The sequence below is a fragment of the Chiloscyllium punctatum genome, chromosome 41 (assembly GCF_047496795.1).
Source record: "Chiloscyllium punctatum isolate Juve2018m chromosome 41, sChiPun1.3, whole genome shotgun sequence".
Lineage (NCBI taxonomy): Eukaryota > Metazoa > Chordata > Chondrichthyes > Orectolobiformes > Hemiscylliidae > Chiloscyllium > Chiloscyllium punctatum.
The window spans coordinates 17,037,228-17,049,382 of NC_092779.1; the positions used below are offsets into that span (position 1 = coordinate 17,037,228).

Here is a 12,155-nt window from a genome sequence, read left to right on the forward strand (position 1 = left end):
AATGCAATTATTTTACAGAACTCAATGCTTCAGCTATAATATTAGCCTGATAGTGTTCAGAATTCATCCATTTCATTCCTAACAACATCTATACCTGATAAATTCCAACTAGATATTATAAGGAAGGGTCACCTGACCGAAACTTTAACTCTGCTTTCTCTCCACCGACTCTGCTAGACTCACTGAGCATTTCCATCAATTTCTATTTTGTTTCAAATTCTTTTGACCATAGATTTAATTGCCTAAGCAAGCAGTTTAGTTTATCTGGATATTTAAAACATTTCAGAGGCACAGAAATGCTGATTGTATTGTCCCATCAGTACCTTCAAAGATAACGCATAGTTGCTCACAGGTAGGAAAAGACCAACAGTTGAATCAAGCCTGCTCCACAGTTTGATTGCCAAAGCATCAAGACTGAATGCTTCCTTTCTTCACTCACCCTCTGCCCTTACCCCTCAATTAGATGTTTCTGAAGATAGACAAAATATCTAGAGCTAAGGAAAAGATTGTGCAGTATTTAAGTTAAATACTGTTTCATCAGGATACCATTCTGTTACACGAGGCCTTTTGGAGTAGGTTAAAGGACAATGTATGAGACCGCAGTGCAAGTATCATAGGGACTGTAGATTCCAAGGGTCCTCAAATTTGTGCTACAGTATCATAAGGTGCTAACCAAGCTGACAGTAACAACTGTGCAATGCTTTGCTCAACAATGGGTTAACAAGGCAATAAAAATAGTAAGAAGAAAGTGAGGACTGCAGATGCTGGAGATCAGAGCTTAAAAATGTGTTGCTGGAAAAGCTCAGCAGGTCAGGCAGCATCAAAGGAACAGGAGAATTGATGTTTCGGGCATAAACCCTTCTTCAGGAATAAAACAGTATGAATAGTATAAATAAAAACAGTAACAATGGAAAGAGCTGTAGAGGAAATACATGATGAAAGCTAATATATTTGAAGGTCAAGTAAACTACTCTTGTACAATTGAATGTGTCTCAAAGAAGGGTGCTGCATTACCTTGGAGATAAAGCTCTTGTTCGTTCACTCTCCCTCCGCCTTTGTTCTATCGATCTACTTTTAGCTCTTCTGGGTGGGGATTTATTCCGTGAGGGAGACTGACTCTTTTTAGGTGCACGATCATTAATAATAGGCGATCGGCTATGTTTGGATGACTTTTCTCTATGCTGTTTTGGAGAAAGGCTTTTCCGTTTAGGAGAAAGTGCATGTTTCTTGAGTGGCGATCGATTCTCCTTCCCAGAAGGAACATCCTTGGATGGAGACTTCAGAGATTTCTTTTCCTTTTCCGTTTCAGATTTTCTAGATCTCTTCTCACGGTCTTTGGATTTAGATCTCTGACTTCTCTCTCCCGATTTGCTCCTTTTCACCGGAGGAGATTTTGATTTTTTATTCCGTTCCTTTGTTTTGCTTTCATTTGTTACATTCTTGCGATCCTTCGACTTTGTCCCATCTTCTGCCGGAGTGGATTTTTTACTCTTTTCTTGAGATCGTCTTTTCACGGATGTTGGGGACCTTGGCTTTTCTGCAGGTTTACTGCTTTTGATGGGACTTCTCGAACGCTTTCGCTCGTGTGATTTACTTCTCGTTTTCTCTTTCTCTTTTCTGTGTTCTGAACTCAGCCTATTTTTCTTTTTCTCAGATTTGCTATGTTTAGTCCTGTCTTTTGATCTGCTTTTACTTCGCCTCTTTGAAACAGGCTTAGATTCTACGGGCTCCCGTTTAACTTTGTTGTCTCTAACAGGCAAGATCTCAGAAACGTCCCGATTGGATGCAATTCTTTCACCATTCCGAGTCTTCTCATGGATTTCCCCCTCTTCCTCAGAGTCAGACACATAACCCTGCAGAATTAAACCCATACCAGATTGAACTTTCCCTCCCATTAGTTCACTGTCCAATTCTGCTTTTATCATTGCCCTTTGTTTTTCTAAGTCCTCCAAAAGAGCATAATCATCTAACTTAGGTCTTTTTATTGAGTGATCACCATCCTTCTCAAAGATTTCATTCTCTTTCCTTTTATGCTTTTTATGCTTGTGTTTGTGCTTATGTTTTCGTTCCTTGTCATCTTCCGAAGAATGCTTATGCTTCTTGTGTTTACTCCGATGCTTGTGTTTCTTCTTCTTGTGTTTAACTGATTTGCCTGCAGCAGTATTTGGATCTCTATTTTCATCCGAAACTTCTCCATTCTCTTCGTTCCCACTTTTTTCAGAAGAATCTGCAGCTTCCGGACTGTAAAAAAGGAAAATATGTTCAACTTAAGCAATGAGAAAGATGTTTAGCAGAGAAAAAAAATACAACTCGAGCTCACTTGTAAATCTAAATATTCATTGTAATAGTTTGGCAGCAAATTTATATTTTTTGCACAAGAAACCCTCCAAGCAATGACAGTCTAGGGAACACGATCCCAAAACCAGCCTGCACACTTTCTTGGCCAATCACTAACAGGTCTCCAGTGGTAACATACCTCTGCTAATGCCAATGGGGATTTGCGTAGAGACAAAGACCATCCCATAAGCTACCTTTTGGGAACATATAAAATTCAAGGTTTCTGCAACATTTGCTAAGGGTCTTAATTTCTAGTTTGCAAGTATATACATCTGGAATTTGCTCAAAAATAATGAATATGCAACTATACTATATTAGCAAATGAACTAGTAACTGAGGATGAACAGAACTTCTAACATTCACATTGAACACCTCGCTGCATTTACAGTAGGGGTTTTGATGTTAATTCCTCCAGTTAGATCAAAAATACGGACGAACTCTGTTTAGAAGCATCCAGAATACCCTACCTGTACCCCAATCAAAAAAAATACACATTGTCTTTATTTTCCTGTGTACTGTACTTGAAATTAAACTGACATTACTTTAGCATGCCTTGTGACACTGCCATTCTGTACATGACTGAACTGAAATAGCAGCATACTGGAATAGATTTCTTCTTTAACTCCTCACTCACTCTCAATATTAAAAATGAAATGCAGTATTGAAATTGATTGTGGACTCAGATTTCTGAATACAGTTAAAATAAAGAATATTACAATAGTAAATTAAAACAGAAAAGAATGAAAATAGAAAACAATCTCAATTAACCTTGCATCCTTTTTTGTACAAAGCTAAATATATAAGATACAGCTGCAGGTTTAGGCCATTTTGCCCATCAAGTATTCTCTGCCATTCGATTGTGACATATCCATAACCGCCATACTGACATGGTATAACTAAGAAAAATTTCCAACACTTGTACAGGAAAGAATATAATTAGGGTATTTAATGTAATTTCTTGAACTTGGTAAAATGAACAGAAACAGTAACTGTGAAGTTCATCTTAGAAAACAGGATTTGAAAAGCTCGATTTGCTTTGTGCATTGGTGCAATTTTGGACTGAGCTATTCATACTGTTGGCTTGTAATACAGAAGCCACAAAACCTTGGAACACAAGACAAGTTGTGAAACTTGTAAAATGAAACATTTTAAGATATGGTCCTAACCTTAAGTACACTTCAATTACACTAGTTAATTAGCTTGAGGCATGGATGATCAATATCAGCTAATTTTTCCTTTGACATCAGGACAATGGACAACTCCCAAACCTCAAATTAAACATTATTATAAACTGTATACATTATTCTCTAAGTTTTTCCCACATATTCCAGGACTAGCTTATCAACCAAAATAGTTGCAAATTTTATTCTGGAAGTAAAGCTACATTTCAGGGATATATTTTATAAGACCATAGAAACAGGAACAGGAGCAAGCCATTTTGCCTCTTGAGCCTGCTTCACCATTCCATTGGATCATGGCTGATCTGACATTCCTCACATCCACTTTCCTGCCTTTTCCCTATAACCCTTGATTCCCTGACTGATTAAGAATCTATCTCAGTCTTAAATATATGCAAGGTCTCTGCCCCCACAACTCTCTGTGGTAAGAGAGTTCCAAAGAGATGAAATTCCACCTTATCACAGTCTTAAATTGGCACTCCGTAATTCTGAGACGAAGTCCTCTGGTTCTAGGCTTTGCCATGAGGGGAAACATCCTCTCAGCATTTACCCTGTCAAAGCCCTTAAGAATTTGACATGCTTCAATGAGATTGACAACAGTCTGCTTTCCAATGTGGAATAGATCAGGAAACAACTGCTTGGAGGGAACAGTGCTATGGATCTTTAACTGTGGGATTAGTTTTTCATTTTGTTTAAAAAAAGGACTTTAAGAAAAGATTTTCAAGAGTTTCTGACTGTGATGCACACTGGGACTATATAAATAGCAAGGTGCTGAATTTGCGCAAAAACAACTGACAGTTGGATAACAACAGTTGCACCACATTTTAGGCACCGTTATAAGAAAGACAATAAAACCTTTGAAAGTACAGAAAAGATTCATAAGAATGTTACCAGAAATAAAATATTATAGTCATAAAATATTTAGGAAAACATTTAGAGACTTGATGACACTGGGCGTTACACCTAGAAAACAAAATCATTCCCATGAGTATAAAATAAATAAATTCAGAATCAAGTCATTTTAAAACAGATTGTGTTAATAGTGTCATATAGCATGGAAACAGGGCCTTTGGCCCAACTCCTTCATGCTGACCAGGTTTTCTGAACTGAACTAGCGCCATTTGCCTGTGTTCGGCCCATATCCTTCTAAATCTATTCATGTACCTGTCCAAAATATTTTTTTAAACGTTGTAACAGTACTCGCCTCTACTACTTTGGCTGGCAGCTTGTTCTGTATACGCACCATCCAGTGTGTGAAAAAGTCGCTCCTCAGATCCCTTTTAAATATTATGCTCTTACCTTAAACCTATGGCCTTTAGTTTTGGACTCCCCATCATGGGGAAAAGACCTTGGCTATTCAGTTTATCTCTGCCCTCATGGTTTTATAAACCTCCAAAAGGTCAATTCTCAGCTTCCTATGCTCCAGGGAAAATGGTCTAGCAGATCCAGCCTTTCCTTATAACTCAAATCTTCCAATCTCAGTAACGTCCATGTACATTTTGTTAATTTTACTTCACCATTAAGATTTTGCCAGAGTATAAGAATTCAAATGAAAACCCACAATCCCTCAGCACAACTGATTTTTACTACACCAGTTTCTCATCAGGAAACTAATACAGGCAGTTGCTTTCCTTGGAAAGGTAATCGTGGGTAAAGACTATCATTGATATTTTTCACATTAGACTGCCTTAAACATGTGAATACTGCTCACTTGTCTTTACAGATACTATGATTGCTCAAATGTCTACAGAAAAATATAAATAATAGTCAACAAGTAACTTTCAACATGACAGAGAAAAGAATGCTTCCATATATCTAGAACAGCTAAGTTGAAGTTTATGCAATTTCTTCATAATGCACTTGTCAGACAAGACTTGGGAATATAGTGTTCTGACCTGGTCCCTTCCAATTTATAAATAAGCTTTGGGAAAATATGAGCTGATTGGAAAGACAGATCATTCCCCATGCAGATCGAATCAGTGAAGACAGATTAGAAAAACTCACGAGAAAGCAATGAAAAGATGTGTTTGCAAAGAGGAACAACCTCACTGAAAACAATATTAATTTGCATCTAAGGTAACCTTTAAGATGATTTCAAAGTAACTCAAGGAAATAAGCAACAGGATATATTAAATTGTTAAAATAAATTATACCAGTTGTACATCTTTCTTAAAAGATGGTAAAGCTGCCAAGCAAAGTCCCCCCGAAAAAAAATGGAGGAAAGATCTAACTGAAACAAAGAGCAGTACAATGGGACTACACTGGTACTTACCATTGGTTTGTCTTCAGGTTCTTAAAAATCTGAACTCTACTTCCAGTTTATAAAGAAAATACAGATGTTGCATCTTTATACTCATCAATACACTATGGCTTTACAATAAGTAAAATAAAAAAAAGAAAGATATTTATGCACAGCATTTATGGTCCTTCAGCCCACCAAGTCTGCGCCAACACATGATGCCTTTCTAAACTAAAAGTTTCCTCTTGCCTCCACACAATCCACATCCCTCCGTTCCTTGTCTATTCATATATCTGTCAAGATGCATCTTAAACATCCCTACTGTGTCAGTTAAATCACCACCTCTGGCAACGCATTCCAGGCCACACATACCACTGAGTAAAACAAAAGTTTGATTAGGTGGACTGACCGTGCTAAGTTGCTCTGTAGAGTCCAGGGATGTGCAGGCTAGTTGGATTAGACATGGTAAATGTAGAAGCTGGGTTTGGATTGGTGCAAACCCAATAGACTGAATAACCTCTACATACGCTGTAGGTATTCTACAATCTCCTTTAAAGGTAACCCCTTTTACATTGAATTTACATCCCCTTGTAATTGACATTTCTATCCTGTGGAAAAGACTCCAACTATCCATGCCTCTCACTTGATAAAATTATCAGGTTACCAATATCCTTCAACATTCACGTGAAAACAAACCAAGTTTTCCAATCTCTCCTCACAGCTAATACCCCCAAATCAGACAACATCCTGGTAAACTGTTTCTGCACCCTCAGCAAAGCCTCCAACATTCTTCTAGTAGTGTGGTAACTAACACTATAAACAATATTTGGCCTAACTAAAACTCTGTGCAGCTGCGACATGACTTCCAAATTTTTACATGTTATGCACACCCCAAGTTATGCTATTCTCCTCCGAGAGCTCTCCTGTGACTTAACAGGATACACAGATTTCTTACAATTCCATCATCTGTATACATCAGCATTCTGGGATGGATCCAATCAGGTCCTAGGAATTTGTCTTCCTGAACTCTCTTTAAAACACCCAACACTACCACTTCTTATATTGCCCTAAAATATCAACATATTCCTCCTGAGACTCACCATCCAGCACGTTCGCCTCTCCTTTGTGAATACCATGCCAAGTATTTATTAAGAACCTCACATCTAGCCCCATAAATTCACTATGTCCTTGAGAGGACATACCCCTTTCCCTAGCTACACTCTTGCTCCTTATACAAGTACAAAATGCTTTGGGATTTTCCTTAATCTGTTTGCTAAAGTTATTTCATGGCTCCTTTTAACCCTCCTGATTCCTGTTCGAGTTCTTTCCTGCCAACTTTGTATTCTGTGAGGGCTCTGTGTCTTCAGTTTCTGAAATCATACATACCTCTAAATTTCTCTGGTGCATCTAAGGTTCCTGAATCTTGCCATACTTATCCTTTATTTTCACAGGAACATGCTGGTCCTGAACTCCAATCAAGTGACCTTTAAAAAGATTCCCACATGCCAAATGTGGATCTACCCTCAAACATCTCCTCCCTAACTTTATTCCCCGATTCGTGCCTAATATTGTGGTCATTAGCTATCTCCCAATTTAGACCTTTTACCAGAGAACAACTCTTATCCTTACCCATATATAACGTAAAACTAATAGAATTACGGGGACTATCCCTGAAATGATCCCCCACTGAAACTGTGGTCACCTGACCGGACTCATTCCCCAAAACCAAGTACAGTATGGCCTCCTCCCTAACTGGACTACTTATATACCGTGTCCAGAATGGCATTTTGAAACATCTAACAAATTCTGCCTCATCCAAACCCTTGGTGCTCAGTGAGTCCCAGTCAATACAGGAAAAGTTAAAATAACCTACAACAACCCTATTTTCACATTTTTCCATAATTTGTCCACATATTTATTTCTATATCACTCGCGGGCTGTTGGAAGGCCTGTAATACAATCCCACCAAAAGGTTCTGTACCCTTCCTATTCCTGAGCTGTACCCATATTACCCCACTGGACAAGCCCAAGGTCAGATTCTCAGTACAGCTGTGATATTATTCCTAATCAGTAATCCAATTCACCCATGTCTTATGCATCCATTTCTGTCAAGCCTGAAACATTTAAATCCTGCAAGATTAAGCTGCCAGAATGTTGCTCTCTCAACCAAATCTCTGTAATAGCTACACTATCGTTATATGCATTAATCCACGCTCTAAGTTCATCTGCCTTATCCATCATACTCATTGCATTAAAACAAATACACTTTAGATTGCCAACTCTGCTGTATTCAATAACCGCTCTGTCTGTTGTTCCTCATAACCTTACCAGCCTTAGTCTCAGACTCCTTGTCATTTAATTTGCTGACCTACTACTGTGGTCCCCAAGTACAGCAGATTTCTTTCCCTAAAGGAAGATTTCTTTCCAGTAGAGGATATTAGTGAGCCAGACAATTTTTTTTTACAATAATTGAGTGGTTACCATTAGACTACCTTTTAATTTCAGATTTTAAATCAAATTCAAGGATGGAATTTAAACCCACATCCTGTGAACATTAACCTGGAGTTCTGAATTACTTGTCCAGTGACATTATCACTGTGCCACCATCTCCCCATATCTGGATTTTTAAAAGAAATCTTAATACAGACTGCTGTAAAAAAAAAAGGTTTGGTGAAAAACTTTTAATGTAAGCTAGTACTCAAATAAGACAGAACCATATTTTCCTTGAAATTCTATAGAGCGGTGTTTAAATGCAAGAGAAGCAATAAATACGAAACATTTCTAAATTTAATTGATTAACCTACACAAACTGTCCAATCTAACAATAATTTCTTTCTGGCAGCCAGCATAGTTTAAAAGTGTTTCCATTACAGTATTGTGGAGTTATTTATGTTATCCAAGTGAACTACTCAGTACTATAGTTAGAAACAGAGATTTGACTACCATTTTAAGGTAGATCTGAAAGTGCAAAAGCTAAGGAAGCATAAGGCTACTTGCATAATCCATCTTTAGCTTCATTACATCCTCCATCCACATTTTTCTTAAAAAATTTTATCTCTCAATCTGTTCTATGATAAAAATAAATTTCACTTCCTACTTCCTCTGACTGTCTAAATAGTGTGCACTGGTAGTCCATTTGTTTTATAAAGAATTTCTCTCAATTTCACACAAAAATCTTGTAATTGAAAGATTCTGAATATATTCTCACCCCACTTCCTGAAAGTCATCCAGCTATCAATAACTAGGTTACAGTAATAAACAAATATTGGCAGAAAAGCAATGACAAGTGTTACATGGTCTGTAAGCAGCACTGAAACCAAAACAGATTTGTAATATTTGCATTATTCCATGGAATAGAAAAGCAGGTTGTAAGCCTATCACTATCTCCAATGTTTTTCCTGCTTCCATACCATCGCAACAAATAGCAATCAAGTTTGAAGAAAATTTAAAGTTTTAAAATTTCCACAATGTAACTTTAATTCAGCCAGCAGTATCCCTGCTTTGTGTGTTAAAGAAAATCAAGATCAGAAATGTATCCCCACTTGTCTCTTTTGAAGATCGAGTTTGGCCTAATTCAAACTCCACTGAGCTTCTCAGGAATAGGGAAGATGGGGTGGAAAAATTATTAATGAATGATACAGCTTCCATCAAAATTTTCTCTCTGCGTTATGAAACGCTAAAATCAAATACTGGTTTTCTATATATACATACACTGGTTAAACATTCACGAAAACCACCTACCTTTCTAAGTAATGAAAATTCATACAGCCTATTTCTAAGTTTGAATGACCTTTATTTCAAGGGTCCCAGATTCATGACTTCCTCTTTGCATTGTGAAAATGCCTTAAATTCATTTCCACTAAGTTTGTGCATGTATTCAGCAAACAATTCAAAAGACAATACACAAGCTTGTTATAAATTATAGTCTAGGCAAGCTAATTGGACTCAACTAAGTCCTTGAGACATACATTATTTATCCAGGAGTGTTCAGATGTATTTGTGAAACACTGACAATCATTATGAGACATAAATAGTATAACATGTTAGGAAACAATTTAACATGCTGTCTCTAATTAAAAAGGGTGCAAACAGCCATGAAGCATTGCTTCTATTTTAGGTCAAAGGAAGAATTTGGTTGTAAGCTTGAGCATCATCTGTACAACACTAAATTCAGTTTCAATGAGACAGCACAGATTCAGATCGGGAACATCCCATCTTTGTGTGTCTGAATAGCCTACTGGTTTCTTTGTTTATCACTCAGTATAAGTTGCACTGCAAAGATTTGCCACCTTCTCAAAGACATTATACTGACAATAAATGCTCATATCCCATGTAGGAATAAATGTTTTAAAATAACGCATAGATATCATCCAAGCAAGAAGGAAGCAAGAAATAGATTAAAAGTGAGGGGCAGAAGACAGAGGACTTATAAAACTGGGTTGCCTTAAGGCTCATTGTTGGGTCCAACACTTTTTCTAACTTAAAATGACCAAGATTCCTGTATGGATCAACTCTATTCTCCTGGGCTGCCTTGATCCACTGCAATTTGCCTACTGATGCAAAAGGTTGACAGTGGCTAGGCCATTTCTCTAGCCCTGCACCATCTGGACAACAAGGATACCTACGTCATACTCCTGCTCATTGAAAGTGGAGCTGCAGACATTATCCCTTCGAAATTGATCTCAAAACTCCAGAACAACTTTACCTCCTCCACGACAACACAACACCAGAGGCCTACCAAGGATATGTTCTCAGCCACCTACTGTACTCCCTGCACAACCATATTGCCAAACTCCAAACAAAATGCCGTTTACAAGTTTGCTGGCTATACCACCGAGGTACGACACATATCAAACAACGATGACTCGATACAGAAAGGAATTAGAGAGCCTGGTGACATGGTACAATAACAACCACTCTCTTAATGTTGGCAAAATTAAAGAACTGATCATTGACTTCAGAAAGAAAGAAGGAGAACATGCCCCTATTTACATCAATGGAGTGGAGTTCGAGGTGGTTGACAGCGTCAAGTTCCTAGGAGTGATGATAACAGACAACCTGCCCAAGTCTTGCCATGCAGATGCAGCGGTCAAGGTGGCATAACAACACTTCTTCCTCAGGCAGCTCCGGTCACTGAGCTGGGAATTTGTGTTGCAGACGTTTCGTCCCCTGTCTAGGTGACATCCTCAGTGCTTGGGAGCCTCCGGAGAAAAAAATCACAGAAGCGCTTCACAGGAGGCTCCCAAGCACTGAGGATGTCACCTAGACGGGGGACGAAACGTCTGCAACACAAATTCCCAGCTCGGTGAACAGAATCACAACAACGAGCACCCGAGCTACAGATTTTCTCACAAACTTTGAGCTCAGGTCATTTGGCATGTCCATAAGGTCCCTTACCAACTTTTACAGATGCACCACAGAAAGCATATTGTTTGAGTGCATAACAGCCTAGAATGGCAACTGTTCTGCCCAGGACCGTAAAAAACATATAGAAGGTTGTGTGCATAGCCCAGACCAACAGTATCCTGCCCCACTAGCTACCTGACAAAGAAGCAGCACTCCAAAAGCTTGTAATTTCAAATGAACTCATTGGACTATAATCTGGTGTCATTCGATCTTGTTAATGTTGATCTTGTCGAGCACACGACCCATGTGGTGTAACTTGTATGCCTTACTCTGTCCAAGTTTTTTTTCCCCACTCTCTGATCTGTATGTCCTTGATTACTACGATATGCCTGTACTGCTTGCAAACAAAGCTTTTCACTGTCCTTAGGCACATGTCATAATAAATCAAATCAATCAGCAATAAGTTTGAAACTCAATGCATTTTAACACAGCACAGTGAAAAGACAAAAAAAACATATTTACACCTACAGGCTATAGAAATGATGGATGATGAGATTGATCAAGTTATCTGGAGATATTTTATAAACAAATCCTCAAACAAGACAAATACTTTGTGACCAGAAAATATTAATTTACACTAAAAGAAAATGAAGCATCTCACCAGTGAATTACAAGTTCCCCAACCTAAATAAGTCATATGAAAATCAATCATCTGTTTGTTGAACAAACAAAAATCCAAGCTCAAATTTAAACTAAGTTTGAAGCAAATCTAAAAATTAAATTTCACAATAAAATGTTTAATTCATCACAATTGCTGCTTCTGGCAATCCTGAATTTTAAAAATACATAGGATATGGTTTAAGATGCAGAGAGTTTTTTAAAAACTTCCATAATTGCCAAATCAATTTCTGCAGTTGCTTGATAGCAGTGAATGTAGTGGTGTAGTGGTCAACAACATGTTGACGACTTCTGGTCTGCACTCATCAAGACAAACTCAAAAATTACAAATTTCAAACAACCACAACAATTTATAAAGAATAAGAACAAACTGATTG

The 12,155-nt window shown here is 37.9% G+C and overlaps 1 protein-coding gene across 6 annotated transcripts in view; it reads right to left on the bottom strand.

Moving 5' to 3' along the window:
* The window catches only part of LOC140464879 (serine/threonine-protein kinase PRP4 homolog), a 50,258-nt gene that overhangs the window by 36,293 nt on the left and 1,810 nt on the right, over positions 1-12,155 (bottom strand). For all 6 annotated transcript variants that reach the window (XR_011955006.1, XR_011955008.1, XR_011955009.1 and 3 more), the window contains exon 2: positions 1,015-2,241. Coding sequence is in view for 1 of the 6 variants with exons in the window: in XM_072560450.1 (XP_072416551.1) it covers positions 1,015-2,241 (1,227 nt within the window). In the remaining 5 variants the exon portion in view is untranslated. The remainder of the gene's footprint in view (positions 1-1,014; positions 2,242-12,155) is intronic.